The sequence below is a fragment of the Primulina eburnea genome, chromosome 4 (genome assembly GCF_022965805.1).
Source record: "Primulina eburnea isolate SZY01 chromosome 4, ASM2296580v1, whole genome shotgun sequence".
NCBI lineage: Eukaryota > Viridiplantae > Streptophyta > Magnoliopsida > Lamiales > Gesneriaceae > Primulina > Primulina eburnea.
Window position 1 is genome coordinate 38,930,856 of NC_133104.1, and position 24,749 is coordinate 38,955,604.

The following is a 24,749-nucleotide window of genomic DNA, read 5'->3' on the forward strand; positions in this document are numbered from 1 at the left end:
TGGTCTCATAAGCTTCTATCTTCCTCGCAACATCTATGATTTGTTGCCTCCAAAGCAAATGTCTCATTGTTTATTAAATATATATATATACTTTTTTCGTTTGTGTTCTCGTATATGTTGACGCTATAATTGTTCATACTCTTATCAGACGTTGCCTTCCCAGTTTTCTCTCAAGAACTTGGGGAATTATCTTATTTTTTGGGCATCAAGTGTCTAAAATCTCTGATGCACTCTTATTTCTGTCACGAACAAGATATGCTCAGAATCTTCTAGCCTACACGAAGATGGACAATGCCAAATTTTTGCCCACACCTATGATTATAGGGGCCCGGGACTGGGTTATGACACTGACGTTGTTTAACAACTACACGATCGAAAAACAACCAGCATCGTAGTACAGTATAAACCAAAACCAGTTTATTAACATAAATTTTTTCAGAAGTTCACTGTCTTTACAACTCGATAAAATAGAAATACACGGAAGCGTTTACAAAAAAAAAATTAAACGACGAATTGATGAACTAATATAATTCTCGATTTCACCAGCCCCAAAATTGATCATGTTCCTCTTCCTTGACCTGTTCTTTTGATTTATCTGGGGAGGGTAGAGTAAGGGGAGTGAGTGATATGGTCGTCACTCGGTAAGCGAGGGCCGTTCGAGCACAACATAAATTTATTTACACACTTTTCGAAAATGACACATAAACATATTATGCTTTTCATAACATATCATCATATTCATATCATAGCAGCACTACGATTTTTCGACCTTCTATGGTTTACTGATATCAATCTCTAATTTTTAAGTATCTAAGGGGGCGAGGTCATAAAACAGGTTCTATCCTAGCGTGGAGGGCCATATATTGTGATTCCAACCCATTTTCAGTGAATCATCACAGTGCCAACACGTAAACCTACCAAAATCGCACAAAAAAACGTTGAAACAGAATGATGGTGCTCGACCGAATTTTTCGAAAACAAGAAAACACATAACCGAAATTTAAGTATTTAAAACAAGCCACTTACCTTAGACCTGGAAAAAGCATGAAGAGTTCGAGAAACATAGAAGAATCATGCAACTGACACTTAGAAAACGCAGCAGCACATGGCCCGGAAAATCAACCTCCTTGTACAATTCCTTGCGCCTTAATTAACTGTTGGATCGGGCTCAAACTTGGACAGTACGTTCATAAGTACTTCAAATAAATTATGAACGGTGGAGATCGAATTTGGATGTCATTTTAACCTGTTCATAGGCGAAAAACCTTAGGTAATGTTGTTCTCGCCTAGAATCTGAGCAATTTTCTTGCGAAGGCTAGAAACAAAAAAATATCCGTTGGATTTGGCCGAATTTTGGATATGTTATTTGAAACATATTGAATCATATTCTGAACGGTCGAGATCGGATTCCAAGCACATGAGAGAGAGAGAAACGGATTTCTGAACTTTGAACAGAATTTTGATGACTGCAGCAGAATTTTGGAGAGCAAAATTTCGAAAGTTCTTGGGAGAGATTAGAGAGAATTTTTGAAAATATTGTATAAATGATGTGAAATTTGAATGAGAGGGTCCTCTTATTTATAGCGGTGAGGTGAAAATATTACCATAATTCGATTGATATTCTTACATAATTTGGAGATACTCTTTCCATAAATTTCGAGATACTCTTTCATAACTATTGATATGCTTCTTTGTTGAGAAAAAATGTCTTGTATGTAATATTTCCTCCCAATTAGGTGGATTTTCACCTTAATTTATTCGTGTGATCTTGCACTTGTTTTGAATTTCATGTAGTTATTGGCTGAGAAATTTTAAATAACATGTATTATTTTCGAATTTATTATAATTCTAAAATAAAAGTCTTATGCATTCTATAATTAAGAAATTATACTTCCCAAAAGTTGGGTTCTCACGGGCCAAACTTTATGTTCATGCAAAGGAGCCTTTTGGTGATATGCAGCGGCCAGGATTCAAAAATATAGGCCTGACTCCGCCCATTAATAATAATTATAGTGAGCATTCGGCCTAAAACATAATTGAACTTTATAAATTCGAATGTCGACACTAAACTAAAATACACCAAATTTTAGGTCGTATAGAATGAATCAAACACAAAAAAAATCCATTATTTTCGACCTGAAACCAATAACCGAACTTATAAATTTTTTAAAAATATATAAAGTTTAATTAATAAAATGTAAGATAAAAATTGAAATTAAATTAATTTAAATTTTATTTATTAAAAAATAAAATAAATAGTTGGGTTTGGAGCTCACCCTTAATAGCCTACCGGCCTAATCTGAGGATGGCTCCACCCTGTTGCTATGACACTATCCAAGCACCTTTGGTAGCTTCAGTATTTGACCTCGATCTTTACTTTCTTCAGGAGAAGGTCTTATCTAGTATGCTTCAAGCTCGTCATGTTCCCTTCACCGATAAGACTGATAAAATTTTAGCCAAACCACTATCAGCATTTCTTTTCATCTGTTACCGATCCAAACTCAGCGTTGGCTTAAATCCCTCGCTAAGCTTGCAGGGGGCAAGTTATGTCACATTTGATAATTTGCATCTTCTTGTTTCTATATTATTCATTTTTAAAAATAAAGATAACATATTAAAATTGAAATTTGATAATAGAAGACGATTACAATCACAAATCACAAAAAAATAAATATATAGGACCAACATATAATTACGCCCATTATATCTGTTGTCATAATTTTTTTTAAAAAAACACTTAACATCCATTTTCTTCAAATTTTTTAAATTATTCACTATTGTATATTTTCTTTCTTGAACATCGAATACACCCTAATATTTCAATGAAATTTTTAATAATTATAAGTGCCATCAAATTTTTTTAAAAAAATTTAATATTTTTATTTGAAATGAAATTATTCAAGGTTTAAGATTTATAAAAATTCGTATAAGTTTAGTATTAAATAAATAATGATAAATTTATTTAGACTAAGCAAAATAATCGAATCATATATTTTATATGCTAAAAATAAAATTGAATTTTCTATTCCAGAATAATGTAACATAAAATCTTTGAAATTTTAACATAATAAGTATGTAGCATTAAATTCGAGTTTAATAAATAATCAAAAATAATTTCCTCTCTTTATACTCTCCCAGATAAGGCATAAATAAATTCTGGTAAGATGGATTTATAAGATGGAAGTGGGAGCCCAACCCAGGCCAATATTAAAAAAATATCTTGTTCAGATTTTCTGGTCCAGGCTTCCAAAGTTAGCGGGCCGTATTGATGGCCCGCCAAGTATGGACTTACCCATTTCAAAGTTTTTCGTGTACGTGGCATGTTGTACACTCTAAAATTTATTTAATTTGAGAAAGTTTCGTTAAAATTTCCTTTTTTATTTTTTCGAGTAGGTGAGGGGTTGTTACAGTATCGAACTCGAGATTATTTCAATTTGAAACTTTGGTGTCATATGTCTCACCCCGCCAGATTAACTGGCTCACATCCCCAAGTTCAATTCTCCTCTCCGCGTGTGTTGTAATACAAAAGAAAAAAAAACTTTGGTGTCATATGAGTTATTAGTGATCGCAAAAATTTAGTTGATTTGACTCGACGTGGTATATAGCCTTGTTATTTTATGACATTTCCTCACGTAAGACATTGTGGGATGTAAAATGACAATTGCCCTTTCCCATTCTTTACAACATAATAACTTGTAATTCTTTCATTCGATTAATGAATGACGTTGAGGAGTGGGTTCATTTCATATAATAGAATATTATTACATCCATCTTTGGAACTTCAATTCAATTTTATAATTTATGGCATGACATTGTTCCCACACCTTTTCAATCCCTCACGCCATCTCCATTCCACAACTTACACTAACATGCAAATTATTGTCTCGTATGATTACCTAGTTTCCTCCAAAAGTTCTATAATCTTGCTTACAATCTTCAAATATCTCTTAAATTTATATGTGCGCCCATCCCCTCACATACATTTAAAAATGTGAAAGGCAAAAGTTAGGATTGGCTGCAATGGAACTAGAAATTAAACATACCGTTGAATTTGGTGCTTTATGTTATCGAATTTCAGTCTTACTTATGCATATTTTGATTTTTGGAAATTTTAGTCATTTTTCATCGGAATTATTGACTTAAATTGCATATGTTAACGTCACATCATCGACGCATTGCTGCCGGATCAGAGCCACACTGGAAAAATGATTAAAATATCTTTGAAAAATAAAGATAGTAGATTAAGATTGGAATCTGACAAAATAGAATACTAAAATCACAAAAAAAAAAAATACATGACAAAAATAAAATATTCTCAATTTGAAAATATAAATTTTTCAATAAAACTAGAAAAATATTGTTTCTAATTATATAATTAATAAAAACATAGCATTTAATAAATGTGTTAAAATTGGATTTTAATTTTTAGTAATATCTAATTAATTAATTCCAAGCTACATTTAATTTAATTTTATTCAGCTCAAATTTCGTCATTGTCCTCCATTCCGGACATTGTACCAACCCAAAATTTTGTTAGATTGAGATTCGAATCTAACTCAACTCCAAAAACTAGTTCAATGGATGGATGATTGTCCAATTCCATATGTACAACTCCCATAGATTTTTCTCAAACCGACGTGGACAACTAACAGATTTTATATATTAATCGTTTTGCACATATATAATCCCAAAGCGTCGATCAAATTAAGGGGATAAAAATATCTAAAATCTAAACCAAGTTCAAGGATTATGTAAAATAATAACTCAAGCAAGGATCCAAAATCTTTATCTAAACTACGTACACTTAAACTAAGTAAATGGGCGTTAGACAAACAAGCACGGCAAGCTAGTTCCCATACCAATCTGTGGATCTATAAATGGGTCAGACAGTAAAGGGTTCACAATAAGAAGTTAACTAAGTCCTAAAAATATGACTTCTCATTTAGTAATCTTGTTTGTGATATCATTATTTATTGGTCCGATTGCAAGTACAAAACCTATTACAGATCCTAGATTTCGCTTGGATGCTAGAGATTATAAGGATGCTTTGAGCAAAGGGATTTTGTTCTTTGAAGGCCAACGTTCGGGTAAATTGCCGTCGAGCCAACGAGTGAAATGGAGGGGCGATTCGGCTCTATCAGATGGAGAACTTGAAAATGTAAGTTCCATTCTATGATTCTATATAAACAAAAATTATTTGGATGGCTAATGAAACATGTTGATCTTGTAGGTAAATTTAACTGGAGGATATTATGATGCTGGTGACAATGTGAAGTTCGGGTGGCCAATGTCATTTTCCATGAGTTTGTTGAGTTGGGCTGCTTCCGAATATAAGAATGAGATCGCTTCAGCGAATCAGCTTCGTTACCTCCAAAATGTGATTAATTGGGGAACACTCTTCTTGCTCAGAGCTCACACATCGTCGACCACACTCTACACTCAGGTCACTGCTGCTGCTTTTTCTCCCCAAGGAAAAAAGTTGTAAAAATGCTTTATTTAAAATTGAACGATTTTTCCTTTGACTAACCAAGGTCTCAAGTTGACACGAGGTCTCGAGTTGGAGCTTAAATTGTAACAAATCATTCCCCTGACTCAAACAAATTAAAAAAAAAGAACGATTTTCGCGCGGCATAGTTCACAGTGCTTATTGTGACTGATTATGCTTACATGGGATTTTAATTTAGATTTTCAACGTAAAATGAAATGTTCTATTGCCATATTTTTACGGTCATGATCAGTTGATCAAAAATGCTTAATCGCTTAATTCGGTGCTCCGATCTTCAGTTTCACGAATTCACTTGACAAAATGTAAATAATTTTTTTTTAGTAATTCTCATTCATCGGATGAGTAAATTCTATAGTACTCGCATGCAGTATTTTCTAAAATAATTAACAGGTAGGGGATGGGAACAACGACCATCAGTGTTGGGAGCGGCCCGAAGATATGGACACGACGCGAACACTGTATAAAATCAGCGCTTCTTCTCCCGGAACTGAGGTGGCTGCCGATGCTGCCGCCGCCCTTGCTGCTGCATCCATTGTTTTCAAGGAGGTTTCTCCAAATTATTCCGCCCGACTCCTACGCCACGCAAAATTGGTGACTATATATATATATATATATACATTTTTTCACATAGTCTGAAAAATTAGTATATATGAGTAGAAGTGTTTAAAAATATTAAACTACAGTTGGTTTCAGTTGTTTCAGTTTGCAGACAAGTATAGAGGATCTTATCAGAAGTCTTGCCCCTTTTACTGTTCATACTCTGGTTACCAGGTAATAAAATACCAAACGGCACCATTTTATTCTTAAGAATACACCATGCCCGTACTATGATAGTAATGCTTGTAAGACTCTATCATATTCTTCTATAAATCTATTAATGTTTCAAGCCAACTAGAGTTCAATAATAGACCGAAGCTTGTCCGGATTGAGCTGAAATTTATATTACAGAAACTCATCACTACAAAAATATTTTACTTGAGTCTAACCATCTGATCTCGAGAGAAGAATTGAGTATGAAGTCGAGAAGTACAATAAGATAAGAATCTGAAGCCACAGTTGGATCGATATATAGATTTTGAGCCAATCATGCATGCACCCACGTTATATTAATGTAAGACGAGGGATGATACACAAGGGCTGAGAATTTTGTTTTATTGGCTTGATTATAAAGGATGAGTTGCTGTGGGCTGCTGCTTGGCTATATAAAGCAAGTGGAGACAACACATATCTAAATTACGTAACGAGTAATCAGGGATGGAGTCAGACCGTTTCTGAGTTCAGTTGGGATAATAAGTTTGCTGGGGCTCAAACTTTACTAGCCAAGGCAAGTATACGTTACCTCGAAATCTAATTTCCTATATTTAATCATAGTAAGTACAATATTTGATGATTAATACTAGTATCGGAGTAGAAAATTTTACTGTCTCATCTTACTTGCCTCATTGTTAAATATGTCCATTCATGGTATGTCGACTTTGTTTCATTTGAAATGATAGAAGGGAAAATTGAAATTTTTTACATTTGTCTACTTCTGATTTTAGTCTTGTATGTTGTCGTAGTTCTTTAACGGGAGAGATTTGTTATCAGGAATTTCTTGAAGGAAAGTCAAACCTGGCAAAATACAAGGATGGGGCTGATTCATTCGTGTGTGCGTTGTTGCCTGGAAGTAGCTCTGTGCAGATCAAGACAACCCCTGGTTAGTCAGACAATCATATTAAATTAAGACAACCCCTGGCCAGCAAGTATCGTCGAATTATTACCGAAATATGAATTTCTCACCGGTCAAAAAATCGTAAAAACATCCCCCGTGCTTTATATATTTTAAAACATATACACACACATAATTTTTCATCTTCTTCTCTATTATGTATAAAGATAAATGACCCATTTAAATTAAATAAAAACTTGCTCAAAAGACACATGTAAATCATGCTTTATTGTCATTTAAACTAATAGGTCGTAAATAAATTAATAAAATATAATTGGAGTAGTTGGTTTGCAGGTGGACTTCTATTTACTAGAGACAGCAGTAACCTACAATATGTGACGAGCGCCTCGATGATACTTCTTGCCTATTCCAACATCTTAAGCGCAGCTGGTGTAGAGGGAGTCCAATGCGGATCGGTCCATTTTTCCAATTCTCAAATCAAAGCCTTTGCAAAATCACAGGTTAATGACATGTAATTATTTTACCAGACGACTGCTTATTCTATTGTTAAACCACTACGCTACTTAATGGTTCGGTACGCAAAACCTAAACAGAGCGTGCAATTTGCTTTAAAAGGGCATCTAGCAATCAATTACGCTAGGTTATTAATATTTTCAAAGGGTTAGCGAAATTCAAGCATAAATAAATGCTTAAACCACAAATTATATCCTAGAAATGTAGGATAGCAAAGTACGTAGGCGAGATCGATCTGATCACGTATATTCTAGTTTGGCATTTTCTTCAAGGTTTTAATTACTACGAAATTAGCTTCATCTTAGTTTCCACAGTGCTCTCCAACTTGGTTGACAATTAGGGGTGTAAAGGGAAGGAGCTGGTTCGCGAGATTGTCGAACTGACTCGAAAAATATTTGATTCGTGTTCGAGCTTATCGAATTCGATCCGAACACCCGAACTCGAAATCAAATTATTTTGTTCTATAGTCTACAAGCTACTCGCAAGCTTAATATTTAATTAATATAATATAATTATATATTAAATAAATACATTTCGAACATTTTGATTACTTATTTTCGAACAGTAATTCAAATAATTCGCAAACATGTTCGAATCTTTTGAGTCGAAATCGAACTCGAGCTTTAATTAGAACTGAATTCGAGATAAAAGTTTTAAAATTTTCAAACTTCGAATAGAGCTCGAATTCAAATAAAACTAAATTTAGCCGATCCGAACTTTCAAATTTTCTTTATATTCGATTCATTTATACCCTATAGTATTCTAATTAATCCTATCCTCATTAATTAATTAAAGTTTGACTTTATTAACACCCTGCAAACACGATTATGTGTATATGTGTATTATATATATGTACAAGATTCTGAATGACATGATCAATTTGAAAGTAGACAATTTGAACATGTAATACTTAAAATTTAATATTCCTAATGTGATCCTTCTAGATATTAACACGTGTATTTTAATAAATTTAAGAGTATAAGGACCCAAAAAATAAATTTGTATTCTTTTGATAATTCCAATACAACATTAAAAAAACCAACACACACACACACAAATATATATATATATATATATATATATATATATATATATATATATATATATATATATATATATATATATATATATATATAATCACTTCAGCATAAAAATTAGACTTAATACCTCAAACACCCTACTTCTTTATTAATTTTAGGGATAATTACCATTTTTTTTTACAATTTCCATATTTTATAATCAATATAAGTTTTAGTCTTGTATCTTTCCTTTTTTATATATAATTTTGATAATTTGTTTTTCAATTTTATTCTTTGTTTATATGGAAGTGTTTACGAGGTACTGGGAATTTAAAAAAAAAAAAAAACAGTGGATTGAAATTGCATTGGTAAACATTAAAGGTCCAAATAAAAAAGAGACAAAAATAGATAATCAAATTTATAGTTTCTTTTTATTTTACCATGAGAGACTGTCGAAAATTATATATTTTCACCATTGCTATAGAGCTAATGACTATCTGATCAGCATGAGATGTGGTTTCTGGCTTCACAGGTGGACTACATCCTTGGAAATAACCCCAAGAAGATGTCATACATGGTTGGATTTGGCAACAAATCCCCCTCACAATTACACCACAGAGGTGCATCAATTCCCTCAATCCATACACATCCTGCCAAAGTGAGCTGCAACCAGGGGTATTCAGACTGGTATTCATCTTCAAAGCCAAATCCCAACACACATATAGGCGCCATTGTCGGAGGGCCGAATTCGAATGATGAGTTCACAGATTCAAGATCGGATTACTCACATTTAGAGCCCACCACATACATGAATGCAGCTTTTGTCGGATCTGTGGCTGCTTTAGTTGGTGGCCACACTGATCAGCCTTGGTGCTTGAATTTGCATGCTAATAGAACCAAAGATGCGGTCCATGGAGAAGAAATATAATGGGAGCTAGCTACCTAAGTTTCTGATCAGTGTAAATATAAATTAAAATTACATAGAATTAAGGGTTTGTGTTGATGTGTGTTATATTATTAACTATGAACTTAATAAAAATTTAAAAATGTGAGATTTTTATGAAATAAATACTTATACTCTACATTATATGATTGATTTTTGTTTATTTATTTTTTTCACGCGTGGGTCTCAGTTTGTTAAAAAAAAAAGTCAAGTTTGGAGTAGAGATGTGGGAAAATCAATTAATTAATTATACCTTGAAATAAATGATGTGACTATTTCATTAATTATATTATATGTAGGTATTATTTATGAACGCATATTTGTGGGAATTGTTTAGATAAACAATTTTGAATGCATTGGGTACATACAAAACAAGAAAGACTAATCAAGAATGTCACTGGTAATATTTTCCACTATACTAATTAATTTTCATCAATTAAAACGGAAGTGCATCATCATTATAAGTAACACATGTACCATGGATAAGATCGTTAAAGTTTCTTTTGGAAGCAAAATATTGTTTAATAATCAGAATCTTTAATTAATCTTACATGTTCGATCTATGTAACAGTAACATGGTCGCATGTTCTCAATTCTTGAAATATATAATCAGCTACATGATCTTACCGGAAACTGTGGAGAAGATGTATGTGAATTGCCCAGTTCTGAAACAAAATCATCAAAGTCTTCCAAACCCGAAAAGAATTCACCGTTCAGTATCAAATCATCGGACATGTTGAAATCATCAGCATCATTTATATCAGCCATTATTATTTTTCCCTCTTGTTTAATTCTTGGATGAAAATCTTCGTCAGTTGACGAAAAATGTGTATGGGTTTTTGTCGAATTGGGGCTGCTTGGTTCCTCGTCTTTTTCTTGCTTGACAAGAGGCATGTTTGGTGCTTTTGAAGATGGAAATTTTTGCCGGATTGTACCGGATAAGGAGTTTCTCCGAGTAGGCAAGCTGTGGCTGTGCTCTGCAGTGTAGGTTAAGATAAACATTCCAGGATCATCACAGCTTTGCTCCACTTGTTTCCGTGCCAAACAGCCCTTTGAGCTGCTACACCTATAATAGCTCCTGTTCATACATATGCATAAACTGGTTAGAGTAGTGAAGTAGATTTAGCCCTTAGCATGAGTTTAAAGAACCAAGATGGTGATTTAAGGTTACCATGAATTTAGATATTTTATTTAATATATATGGTAAGTAGAAAATTCAAGAAATCGACCTTTACAATTCGAAATAAGTTAAATATGCAGTGATGCAGCGATCTTTTAGTTATTAGAACAATAAGATGGAGGAGCAACAACTTGAAATGGAAAGCACTTATCATGGAAGAAATATTCAGACCTTGGATATGGTGAACCCTTGATAGGTTTTTGGCCATACTTGCGCCAAGCCCACTTATCAGAAGTAATATCATCTGCAGAAACTTGAATCACCACTCGTTTATGCTGATTCTTCCTACATAAAGTACAGGAAAATAATTTTTAAAAATATAATAAAAACCAACCTGTTAATTGAAGACATAGAATTAAACTCAAATACTATTCTACAAACCTTCTCTTGTATTTTGGGGTAGAAACAGCTTTACAAACGCTTTCAGCATAATTATTCCCTGATGATTGATCAGATTCTTGATTTCTCTTATAGTCCTCCACACCAGTTTTCTGCTCATTTTCTTGAAATCGAAAAGAACTCTGTGCTGCAACATGGTAAAATGGCTTGTAAAGCTCCTCTAATCCATTCCTCGAATCCATTTCCCTATCGAAAATTCCAGGAAAACTAGCAAAAAACTCATGATCTATGGACTGATAACCACCGGAAATGAAGTCCGAAAACAAATTGTCATCATGATAACGATCACATGTATCCATATCCGCAATCTTTGACAAATCACCACTTGATCCTCGAACTATTGCTTGCAAACTCCAATCTTCCATATCAGCTGCTGCAGATTGAGCCATGAAACACGACGCTTGAATAAACTAAATATATACCCAATCAGGCCTGATAATAGCCGTTTCTTTGACTATTCTTCAGTGTGAGGAACGAATATTTTAAAGGGATGTACCAGATTTACCGACGTCTATATCCACACCGAAAAGATTGAATTTTTTTTGTTGTTGTTTTTTTCCATATTGCTTGCGTTGAGTTTTTTCTTAATGTCAAAGTGCTCATCCCCAAGTGGGGAAATCTAAAAGTGTCACACGCTTTCACCGATATGAATCGCCATTGTGTTCTCACTTGCTGACGATAAGTTGGACTGAAGGGTAGTGATGTTGAAAAAAGGTGATATTTGATCGTTTATATAATATATATTTTTGATGATGTCATGCAAACGATTGGATTACTCATTTTTTAAAATTATCTCATCTTTGTATTTACTTACACTCAATTATTTGGACGAATAAATATTTAATTTTTTTTAATTGACTTTGAATTAGTCAAGAAATTTAACACTCTTTTTTTATTAGGTAACCTAGCTCTTAGGCAAGGCCATTGAAGCAATCTAATAATTTTGCTAGGTTTTTGTGAGGGTGGGTATGTCTATTATACTTTGTATTTATATATTAAGCGAAAATAATTTTTTTTACATCTTGATTCATTAAGTTTTCAACGTAATTTTAATGCACGAACTTTGATTTTTATTTTATTTTTTTCTGATATGGCATCAAAATGACATGAAATAAAAAAAAAAAAATAGTGGCCTGACATTGGTGTTTGTCTATACCACTTCAACAATTAGACAAAAATAACATATAATTATAAATTAGTGTACAAAAACTAAATTTTGAAAACATAATGAACCATAATCCAAAATCAGATAAGTTGGTGGACCAAAAAATTAATTTCTATATTTTATATGAATTTTATCTGATTTGAGTTAAATATATTTTAGATAGTGAATTTTTTATGAGCATGTTACATAAATAATTGTATAGATATGCAGCTATACATGCCGATTGGCCCAACCATAAAAGGCCAAACCTGTCAGAATAAATATTTCAAAAGGTTTTATGTTTTGATATATAGCTTATCTAAGGTGATAAGACATGGTTCAATTTCTAAATAATGATAATTTTAATCTCTGCTGAGGGTAAATTAATTAATAATTAGTATTATTACCATATTACCTACATATTATAGCATTTCTTGTCTATTCTTCCCTGACTTGTGTAAATGAACAGGTCAATTAATTAATATTTATTACCAGATATCCACTTCTGCCATCGTATGCAAAATTTTGGTGGCAGATCGAGGCTAAACTTACTATTTAGAATGGGAATGTTATATATTTCATATATATATATATATATATATATATAGATAGATAATATATGTTAACTAGATATTTATGGGCTTTACTAATTATAATAAATAAATAAAAACATAAAAACATAAATAAATGTGTGAAAGAAACAAAACAAAAATGGTCCATCTACCAGAAAAAAAAAAATAGGAAAAGGAAATTATATATTATTATAGATGGAAAATGGAGGACCGATTTTGTGTAATACAATTTCAACGCACCAATGACGGTGGCGGAATTAGGGGGCTTAGAGGAAAATTGATGTACCAGCTTGCAAGTTGATTATAAGCATTAACGTGAACTTTAGGGATTATAGAATATAAATGACTACTTTAATTTTAGTTTGGACTACACACAACTCTAGTTTCCATGCCAAATTTATTTGCCTTTTCCCATATATACACGCTCCTTTATTATTCTCCCTATTTTTCTTTATGTACAATTAGGATATACAATGTATCAATCACGAACACGATCGGGATTTGACTTCTACTATTTTAAATTAAGTTATATATTGATGCCCTAATAATTCTTTGGGCATAACTAGGACCTAGACGAAGTTTTTGGAACGAATTAACTTGGGAAAGTGATGTCCGAGGAAGAGGAATGGGCTTGGAGGTCGAGATATATAAAGGGTTGAACTCGGACATTTTGTAACTGAGTTCCAGGAGTTATGTTATAGTAGGCGAAAATTGGGTTCACAGCGAAAAGTGAATGAGGAAAAAGGTACGCCAAAGGAGGAGGGGTTGAACACACTGAACAAGGTACCGATCGAAGAGATGAGTTCGGACACTTGATGACTAAACTATAATGGTTTGAGGTTACGTAAGCAAAGATTTGGGACTCGGTTTCCGAGCTCAGAGAAGTCGTTAGCTTGGGCATGAGCTAAGGAACTCAGTGGTTGGGAAAGCACCATATTGAGATGAAACGAACGGGAATTAGGCCCAAGTATAGGTGCTCTTGTCTCATGGATGTAGGTTTTGATCCAGATGATCTGGAAAGCAATATTGGACGACGTTGTAGGGGTCAAAATAGTCCACAGTTATGTGTATGTCAGCCGGCACACGGATGGGCTGAAATTGACTTGACAAAGCTAATGATAAGACGGATATCTGGGTGAATATAACCTTTAATGTGGTATTTAAAGAAACATTTAAAGAAGCATTTAGTGGAGCATTTAATGTAGGAGTAGAATGATGTCTAGTCGAAGCAGACTTGTAGATTCTGCGACCGAGATCATCATTAGTTTATTCTTACAAATACCATATATCGCATTTTGGATGTATATTTATACATTGTGAGTTTCGTTTTCGTGAGCTCGATAAATGAATTGAGTATCAGAGTGGTTATGTCGAAAAAACTTCTAACGTTCCATTCACAAATTTTATTTTTTTAGCGTGTGTAAGAGTTGCAGCTAAAAATATTTCAAGGAGCTCGGCCTTTAGGCTCAGTTTCTGTCAAAACGTATTCCTGAGAACACAATCATTCTGTATCGAGCACCAGTCATAAGGTTACTTTCGGCTCCGGAAACAGACACCAACTACACATTTTTTTACCGAGTACACATACAACATTATGAAACTTTGTCATTTGTGGATTTTAAATCTATTTGATTGGTTTAGATATATTTATGTTGTGTGGATTTTAAAAAATATATATCCAATTCTAATTAGGTAGATTTAATTATAATTATGAAGTTTTTGAAATAGATAAAAAATAATAATGTTATTTCACATTTATTCCCCAAATTTCTCGCAAAATCAAATATTTCGCAACGAATGAAATACATCAAATCCAAAAGTTATAACATCCAATAGGTAGATATCACTTCATTAATGGACACATACATTAACATGATTGGTGGACAGAATAACAATATATATATTATATATATATATATATATATATATATATATATATATATATATATATATATATATATATATATATATCATCATACATGAAAGGAATATTTTATTCCTTTATTATTTTGTTAAATTGATAATATCAATTTAAGATTTTGCCATTCTAGACTAAAAGATTTTATTTACTTATTTCTAGATTATGAGATCTTTCTTGATTTATTTTTAGATGATAAGAACTTAATTGATTTACATCTAGATATTATATGATTTGTTTTTATCTCCAAGATATTTTATCTTTGTTTAAAAGAGTTTTATATCTAATGAAATCTTGTTTCCATACTTTTTAGGACTCTTTTGTGGGATGATAATTAGGTCAAGAATTGTGTGGAAGCATATATATATATATATACAAGTGTGGTGGACGGCTACTGAGTGTGCTTTTAGAGAGAGAGAAAAAAGGCTTTAGAGTGAGAAGAGGCTTTTGGTGAGAAGAGGCTTTTCAGTGTGTTGGACAGTGTGCTTTTCACATAGAAAAATCAGGAGAGTACAACATTTATTTGTTCTACAGTTTTTTGTGTGATCGTGTGATCACTTTGTTGTGGAGAGGAGGTGTTGGAGTTTTCAGAGTGCACATAAAAGTCGGCACAAGAGTTCTTGCTTAGAAGAAAAATACGAGAGCCGAGCCTTTCCTTGTGAGAAGTTTTCGTGCGATCGGTTGATCACTTTACAGCGTAGGAGAGCTGCTGGATTTCTCTGAACACACACAGAGTTCAGATATTGAAGATTTCCGTGTTGAAGATTTTGTGTGATTGATTCGCATATACAGTGTTGCCGATTGGTGTTGCCAACACTCAAGAACAACACTGACGCAGAGTGTTGATCGAAGAGTGGTTTCGTTTGGTTTTAAGCAACACACTTTTTTATTTAATGCATCTAGTTTTTATGTGGTTTGTTTTGATGCATTTTTAATCCTTGGAGTGTCAAGGAATTTGGTTTTGTTTTCTCACTAGTATTGTTTTGGTGTAAACGATTTACATAATTTTTCTAGTGATTTTTTTGCCATGAGGCATCGCACAAGTATTCGTACTTGTGCATAATTTAAATCTGGTGTTAATTTATTAAAGTTATATTTGTGTGTTAAATACTTAATTTTCGCTGCCGTGTTGTGTGCCGTGTTGACAACACCGAGCACAACACTAACTTCTGATACACACATTATAATGTCTCAATTGATTTCCTGTACAACAATTCCTTACAATACATACATATATATATATATATATATATATATATATATATATATATATATATATATATATGGCGCATAACAGTCTAATCTTTCTCTACCGTGTTGGACGGTGGCATGTGAGTTTGTATTTGAAGGTATTCTATAATTTTAATTTGTGGCCACCTTTCTTATTTACGCATGTGTAGGATGTAGTCAGACGTAGAATATGGGAAAGCCGCGAACAAATAAATATCAATGGATGAAAGCTGGCTGATTGGCGATATATAAAGAAAAACCACATCATGTCGATCGGTGGGTATATAATCAAAATTTTAGGCTGGATTTTCAGTCAAATAGCGTGTTAATCAATTGTCCAAACAACTAATAATTAGGATAAGAAAGTGAACAAAATCTCAAGATCTACCTATAAATTTTATTTGTCAACACAAATAGTTCCATATTGTTTATATTTTTGGAAACGGGAAAGATTGGGACGAAAGTAATTTGTTTGGGAACCGTACAAAAGAAATAAAGATTTCCACATGCAATTTTATAATGATTTCATATCCTTTGGTGATTCGTAGATTTTTTGCAAACAAATATTTATAAAACGTTTTTATAAATATGTTTCATAATTTTTTTTTATAAAAACTTGTAGAGTTATAAAAATATGTGATTTGATAATTATTCTATAAAAATTTTGTTACAGTTAAAAAGTTTTTAAAAGTTATACGAACATCAAAAAACACCTCTCAAATATTCTTAAAAAATATACTTGAATAACAATTTTTTTTAAAATAAACCATTTTTATGAAATATGTATATAAATATTATCAAAACACATATTTTACGTTTTTAAAATACTTGCTCAAACATAACTCAATAACGCAGTTACTATTTTTTGTTCCTAATTTGTGCAAATAAACACATGTGTTATATATTACATTCATTCAATTCTTTTATATTTCTTTTCGGTGTTCGAGGACCGCAATGGAAGCTATCGATTCACTTTAAAATTACAATAATTACTTTGACTGCAGAAATAACAGGAATTTCAAAATGGTTCATATCCATACACGGGGTCCATTCCCTGCAACGAAAAATTGGCCTTCAGTCCTCGACTATCGTTTTTTTCGTGTTCAGTCCTTGAGTACTTTTTTATATCACATTTCCACAAAAAAGTATATCACATTTCCACATGAAATGTATCACATTTTGTATGACATAGTACCACAATTTTGTGGATAGGGAGTGAACTCAAAAAAATGTTTTGATTGGGGATTTTTCACCAACTTCTCCCTCTTGCAAATGATATAGTATAAAATAATAAAAATAATAATAATTTAACCATCGTATTCAATTCTTTTTTCTATCTCATTTGTTTGTAAGCTTTTCACCTATACTATAAACATCAATTTTGATGTCTCATATAAATTTGAAATTTTTTATGTATATTGAACTGTAACATTTGTATATTTCCATTGCAATTCTATGAATTTTGATTTCAATTTTGCGAATAAACTTGAATTTTTAATACATTTTTAATATAGTAATATTTTATGTGGTTATGTTTCAAAAGTGTTGTATGATAAATTTAAAAATTAATAAATGTATATATTAATTTACTGACTGACTGAGTTGTGATATTAAAATTTTTATATCATTCCCATGTTTTTCAGTTTTTATTTCCGTTTATCTGGAATTCATGAATGATCGATTGAGTTTGAATAGTTTTGTTCGACTTATTTAAGAATTACTCTATTTTCAACATACTTTATATAGGTTCATTATGAAAAGTAAGAAAATTGACTGTGCTTGTTTTTCGAAAATTATTATGAAAGAACTATTTAAAATTTTACGGGAGTCTTGACTTATTATATCATTATCATTTTTAATTTACAATAGTTGAAGCGGATATAACATTTGATTTTATAAAAAATAACTCAAAATACTGGTCGTACGATCTCGAACGAAAGACAAGCGTAATTTCATGTTCTTGCTAAACAATATTTCAATTTTCATAAATTCATTTTCTACTCGAAGTCGTGAAATTTTGTATCTAAAATTTATAAATAATAAATAGAAGAAAATAGATGTTAAGTCTTTAAAACTTTATGAAAGAGTAAACTGAGCTTATATATTTATAAAAAGTCAAAACATAATTTATCTATATAATATTTCAATATTAGATGATATGTATCAGCAGTAACGTATCGTTATAATAATATCTTGTGAAGTGAAACACAGTGATTGTTTAGAATTCCGAAATGAATATTGTTGGCTAAAGAAGCAGCTTCCACAACCATTCGGTGTAATACTTTTCACATGTACTCAAATAAGATCGTACAATCGATCATTTAAGAGCCAATGTGAACTCAAATTTTTGGACTAAGTTCACATTGTTCAGATGAATCATGTACTCCGGTTAAAACTCGTAGCTCATTATACTCACTTTTCGGGACGAAGCCACATTGTTTAGTGGACTGAAAATCCGATACATAGATCATTTTCTCAACCATTAGTTCAGTTAATAGCATATCGGTAATCAGTTAGGAATCAATAAAATTTCAGAAATCAAATAAGTAGAATAATATTATTAATAAAATGTGACATGCACAATACGATGCATATACGAATAAATCAGCAGTTTTGAATGTTTACTGTATGTTTCAGGTCAAATGCCAGAAGAGTCATAGTTGAATAAAACCGGTAGTTAATTCACGGTAGAAACCTTACCTCGGTAGCTTACTTTTTCTTATTGGTTTCGATCCCAATTCAAGATAATTTCTTATAATATAATTTGAGTGATTGTATATTTGCTAGAACCGGTAGTAAAACATTTTAAAATCATTTTCATGTCAAATTGATGTCAGTTAAATTTTTTTAAGGCTTTAAAAATTCATATTAATTAAAATATAAGTACAAAAATTATCAAGTTTTCCAAAATGCCTAAAATTAGTGGAGAAATGGCTGGAAAATGAGAAAACAAAGAAATGTTGAGATAAAATCTTTTTTATATATACATTTATACACATCATTTTGATTATGTTGATTTATTTTATTCTATTTTAATTCCTATATTTAGTATTTTAAATTATTATTATTATTATTATTTTGGGAAAATTAGTACTAGTAAAATTTAGAATTTTCAATTAGTTTTTTAGCTATGCATCTAAAATTTTTGGGGTTTTACACTATAGCATTCTGATTTTTTTAAAAAAATATCTTGAAAATTAGACAAAAACTTGTGTGAGACGGTCTCATTAATTGTATTTTATGATACAGATATCTTATTTGGGTCATCTATGAAAAAATATTACTTTTTATGCTAAGAGTATTAATTTTTATTGTGGATATCGGTAGGGTTGACCCGTCTCACATATAAAGATTCATGAGACCGTCTCACAAAAGACTTACTCCTTGAATTATTGTTTCTGTTTTTTTAGATTCCATTGTTTTAGAATTAGCTTAGTATTGATTTCTATGAATATGTATCATACTTAGTGAGTATTGTTTATTCATATTATATTTTAAAAAATTTATCAATTACTTGAGTATTGTTATTCATATTATATTTTAAAAAATTTATTAATTACTTAGTTCAGGAAGGAAAAAAAAACGTCCACTTCGCGAGATGTAAGCCGGATTATGCATATTTCATACATTCGACAACCACATTCCGTGCACCCATTCGCCCCTAGACCTTTCCCCAACAAACAAAGGATGAAATTCGTCAAGCCCAAGACCAAGCTTAAGCTCAAGCCCAAGCCCAAGCCCAAGCTTAAGCCCAAGCCCAAGCCCAAGCCCAAGCCCAAGCCCAAGCCCAAGCCCAAGACCAAGTTAGCAACCAAACATAGGCGTAGCATAACCCAATTAGACATTAGTGCTCAAATTACCTCATTTCTAAATTCTCTGGACACAAAGGAGGTATTTTTATAGCAAATCTAGAAATAAAACAAAAAATACACAAATTTAGGGGGAGGAGAAATTAAAATTTCAGTCATTTATTGCGATTTTAATCTCTTTTAGTTTTAATATGATAGTTTTGTTTGTTTTATAATTACAATAATTTGTTTTGCAATTTTTTGTCTTAACATTAATTATCGGTGATATGACATCAAATATTGCACATATGTTCAGCACCACAGTTACCAGTGCTGACGTATCTTGCGCTTTACTAATTTTATTACTCAATGAACTAGAAACATTTAACAAATTTCTCAATTTGAAAATAGAAAAAAAAAAGAAAAAAAAAAGATCGATCTTGAAATATGTGAGAATTGGAGCGTTTCATGTGCTTCAACGATTTGTACCCAGAGGCGGAGCCACATGATTTTTTAGCCGGGCCCAATTTTTTTTTTAAAAAAATGCATATGTAAATTTTGGAATAATATGATATTAGTATGGATATATCAATTTAAAATATTAAAAGATTTTTGAGTTCAAAATTCCAACCTGGACGGAGTCATATTTCTGGCTCCGCCGCTGTTTGTACCACAACCAATCATCAACTGTTATGCAGAGCGAATAAGAGAATCCAACCTAGCTAGAATTGAAGTAGACCATTTGTTTCACGAGGCGGAATGGAGCGAAGCGAAGCTTCCAGCGACTCCAACATATGAACTGGCCGTGATTATCCAAACCAAAGCGCTCCTCTTTCTGTGAAATCTCTCCGCCGTGAAAGTGATTGAGGGCTGCGCGCGGCATATATGACGGTTCAGATTTCAAGTTTTTCAAGAATCGACGGCTGAGAATAGATGGTAGTAAGCATGCCCACGTTTAAAATGCAAATAAATTAAGGTAATAATTATTTTCATTTTATATATAAAATTGCTAAACTTTTAGTTTAACTTAAACTATATATAATAACCTTGTAATATCACCACGAACATAAGAACTATATATCCTAAAATTTATTAAGTACGAAGAACTATACATATATACACATATATATGTATATATGTGTGTGTATATATATATGCGTGTGTTGGAAATCTTTTGGGTCACAACACACTATATACAATTGTTCCAACTTCTGATCCTCATTTATGATTTCTATCATGCATGCAACGTGTTTAACATTGCCAAGTAGTGTCAATTGTGTAGTTGTTCCTTTCATTTGGCACGGTTGTCAAATGTTTTCTCTGTCGTTATTCTTCGATTCACACTAGGTAAATTCTCAGGTAATGCAATAACCTGCAAACCAAGTTAGTCTAATAATCTAATTGAGCAAGCCATGTGCAACATGCTAGCTCGAGCGTGTGTTGATAAGAAGAATCGAACTCATGATCATTAATCATATATTCACTTATTCGTCAACTCGAATACCCAGTCAGAATTTGTCAAATGTTTTTTAATTTACATTATTCTTGTTCACTTCAACAACAGAAGATTCGATGTCGGCTTCCGGGTACTAGGCCACTTTCTAGCCTATGTTTTCCCACTTTGATCAAGGCTTATATATATATATAAAACATAAAAATACTAACAACATTATTATTTTATTTATTTTATAATAATGTGTTACGATATTTAAAAAATATTATATATCAATAATCTAATGAAATTGTCAACATATTTACGAAAAAATATACAAGGTAGAATAAAAATTAACTAAATTATTTTGAGTGGGTTTTTTGGGAGACGGTCTCTCGGATCTATATCTATGAGACTAGTTGACTCGGTCCATATCTCGAGTAAAAAATAATAATTTTGACTTAAAACAGATATTTTTTCATAAAGCAGGTTGGGTAAAAGATATGTCTCACAACTTGACTCATTAGACGGTCTCATAAAAGTTTGTAAATTAGTTTTTATTATTTTCTTATATTAATTAAAGAAAAATGTATAAAAGATATTGTATGTTTATATCAATATTTTAAAAAATCATTTGAGGACAGATTAGATATTTTAGGATAAATAAATAAATATAAAGTGTTTTTTAAAAAAAGTGGAGTGTAATTTCATTTAATTTCAGTTATTGTTTTGAGTTTTGTGTTATATATATATATATATATATATATATATATATATATATATATATATATATATATATATATATATATATATATATATATAAATTTTATATAATATTATACTTTTCAACTTTTTAGTGAAATGTCATCGTGAATTTTTGTTATATTATTGATCTAACCAATGATATTTTTATTTTTTTGAAAAAAAAAATTAATTTTAATAGACAAGTAAAACATGATTTTTAATATATATATTTATATATTTATTTATTTATTTTTTTTTTATTAGTACAATTTGTACTCAATCAATATATCAAATACAATGATAAATATTTCAATTTGACTACATGTTTGTTATCCTTATGTGAATATGATTTCAAATAGTATTAAAAATTAGATAATAATTAATTAATTCATTATATAAATAATTTTAAATATATGTGTTTGATTAATATATTTCGTTGCATGTGTGAATATGTGCTACAACATCAGCAAACAACATCTAATTCGAATACACGTTATCTTAGTTTTTTTTTATATATATATATAAACAACCACCCTGCGTTTACCACGTGATCAACAATAAACAACACTCATGCGACCCTAAAGTCTCATCAACATCCGCACAGATAGAGTCTCTCCATTATTCAAACAGATTGGTCTAAAACTTTATATAAAATTAAACTCTTCTAAAAAAATCAAAGGTTTCATAAAAATATATATATACATTGAATAAAACTAAAAATATTATTATTATTAAAAAAAATACTGAAAATAAAACAAAACATAACATTCAATACTTGTCCAGTTACCAAGTTACGTTACTTAACCTTTTATATATCAAACGAACGACCAAACTCTATGACCCACCATTTGAAAGAGGAAGTCCGACAAGATATGTTCCTTGCTCAAATTAAATTTGGATTCTTTTTGAGGTTAGACCGATTGTTGACTTTTCAATTCCAACGTGGCATACTGTTTATCTTAGAATCACAAATTTTGAGCCAACCATTACAATCAACCAAGACATAAAAAGGGACAGACACGATGGCTTGGAAAATCCCCAAGCTGACACTGCAAATGTTTGCTGTTTCCGAATGTTTTTCCATTTCGAGAATGTTTTTTTTTTCATTTTTTTCGCGGCTTTTTTATATTCTTCACGACCCCACAAATCTTATGAATTTTGGGAAATATAAAATATTTGTTCTAAATAATAAATTTACGTACACGACCGAATTCTCTTTTTTTTCCCCTTAAAGATCAACGTATTCATAGCCAATAGTCACGAAAATTTAAGTCAGAGTTCTTGAAATTTCAGAACGATAATATTGAATCAACAACTTACTAGGAAACTTCTCAAATATCATCAAATCTCCACACAATTACATATAGCAAAAATGAATACTTTCTCGGAGATAAAGGTAGTCTGAGATTATTACATTCTAGTCTCTATCGTGGACGATGCTTCTAGATGTTAGTAACAGAATACTAGTGCTTCTAATACAAGTTTTCAATATTATTTTAAGCTAATTTTACTATATATAATTTCTATTTTCTCAGGAAAAAGCGAAGACTTTAAAATTAATTACATGCAATTGGGTTTCAGTCCTTCACATGTCTGATCATAAAATAAAATCAGTATTATTTTTATTTTTTTTTCTGGATGGGTCAGGTCAAAATATTGTTCGAAGACAGAGATGGATCAATAAATTTTCTTGGCTGCCACGGGGAAATTGGTTGCACGATATTTAATGTGTTTGACTGCAATAATAATTAATTAAAACTTCTAGATTTGTATTAGGAGAGTAATTGGTTGGGCTTAAGCTCTCACGTTTTGACTTAATTCTTTTTTTCCAAAACTCGTGGTCATATATGTTAATAGATATATGAGTCAATGTTGTTAATTATATTTTGAAATTATTATCTATGCACTAAATTTTTAGTTATATATAAAATTCTATTACTTATAATATATATCAAACTTGTAAGGTAAAGTGAAGCCTGGGTAACTTGATATTTAGATATTACTCTTTTTTTTTTAATTTTTTCCCTTACATTAGACGGGGGTGGCTATAAATCAAGATATTCGGAAATTATATATATATATATATATATATATATATATATATATATATATATATATATATGGAAACCTCTATTAAAAAAATTTGTCAGTTTAGAGTAAAATACTAATTATTTTAGAAAGGAGGTGATAAACAATAAATACAAATCTAATGCTGATTCTTTGACAAGAGAATCCATTGTCGTCATATTATATGATTTGACTAGATTATGTTCGGGCTCACTTTCAAAGTCTTATATTTGACTACTTAGAATAACCGAATATTTCGGGATAAAAATTAAGAATGAAGCGCGATAAATTCGAATTCAGTCCCATTTGTCTTAATATTCTACCCACCGGAAATGTATTGTTTCAAGATCAATATATTCTTGCACGAGAGAAGAAATTGTAGTTTTATTTACATAAGTAGGTCTATTTGAAATTTTATTCATATAACTTGTCAAATTTTGTTTTTTCATGTAGTAATTGTATTTTTTTGTCTTGATTTTGCTCAAAATCACTAAATCCCCGGGTTATTCTTTATTGGACATTGATGTTCTCGTAAGAATAAAATTTATATTTTACATATTAAAATATATATAAATAAAAATAAGAGATACAACAAGTGTTTTCTCACATTTTGAAGTATTTGAGG

At 31.1% G+C, this 24,749-nt stretch overlaps 2 protein-coding genes across 3 annotated transcripts; one reads left to right on the forward strand and one right to left on the reverse strand.

Annotated features, from left to right (window-relative positions):
* Window positions 1-4,920: 4,920 nt before the first annotated feature.
* On the forward strand, window positions 4,921-9,635 carry LOC140831193 (endoglucanase 20-like). The gene is made up of 8 exons (XM_073195017.1): window positions 4,921-5,158; window positions 5,231-5,443; window positions 5,897-6,097; window positions 6,200-6,277; window positions 6,678-6,830; window positions 7,094-7,202; window positions 7,509-7,675; window positions 9,240-9,635. The coding sequence occupies exons 1-8, from the start codon at window positions 4,931-4,933 to the stop codon at window positions 9,633-9,635; spliced, it is 1,545 nt and encodes a 514-aa protein (XP_073051118.1). The 5' UTR covers window positions 4,921-4,930.
* Window positions 9,521-11,902, reverse strand: LOC140831194 (WRKY transcription factor 22-like). Of its 2 annotated transcripts, XM_073195019.1 has the most exons (4): window positions 11,212-11,902; window positions 11,002-11,115; window positions 10,278-10,728; window positions 9,521-9,657 (listed from the first exon to the last, which is right to left on the reverse strand). In XM_073195019.1, the coding sequence occupies exons 1-4, from the start codon at window positions 11,616-11,618 to the stop codon at window positions 9,646-9,648; spliced, it is 984 nt and encodes a 327-aa protein (XP_073051120.1). In that variant the 5' UTR covers window positions 11,619-11,902; the 3' UTR covers window positions 9,521-9,645. The 2 variants fall into 2 exon arrangements, with proteins under 2 accessions (XP_073051120.1, XP_073051119.1); XM_073195018.1 differs by lacking the exon at window positions 9,521-9,657 and having other exon boundaries at window positions 9,690-10,728.
* Between the last annotated feature and the right edge of the window lie 12,847 nt (window positions 11,903-24,749).

Coding starts and splice junctions, on each gene's coding strand:
- LOC140831193 (XM_073195017.1), top strand. CDS start 4,931: ATGACTTCTCATTTAGTAATCTTGTTTGTGATATCATTATTTATTGGT. Junction 5,444..5,896: donor CGACCACACTCTACACTCAG/GTCACTGCTGCT, acceptor AATAATTAACAG/GTAGGGGATGGGAACAACGA. Junction 6,831..7,093: donor CTCAAACTTTACTAGCCAAG/GCAAGTATACGT, acceptor ATTTGTTATCAG/GAATTTCTTGAAGGAAAGTC.
- LOC140831194 (XM_073195018.1), bottom strand. CDS start 11,618: ATGGCTCAATCTGCAGCAGCTGATATGGAAGATTGGAGTTTGCAAGCA. Junction 11,116..11,211: donor ACCCCAAAATACAAGAGAAG/GTTTGTAGAATA, acceptor TACTTTATGTAG/GAAGAATCAGCATAAACGAG. Junction 10,729..11,001: donor AAGGGTTCACCATATCCAAG/GTCTGAATATTT, acceptor ATGTATGAACAG/GAGCTATTATAGGTGTAGCA.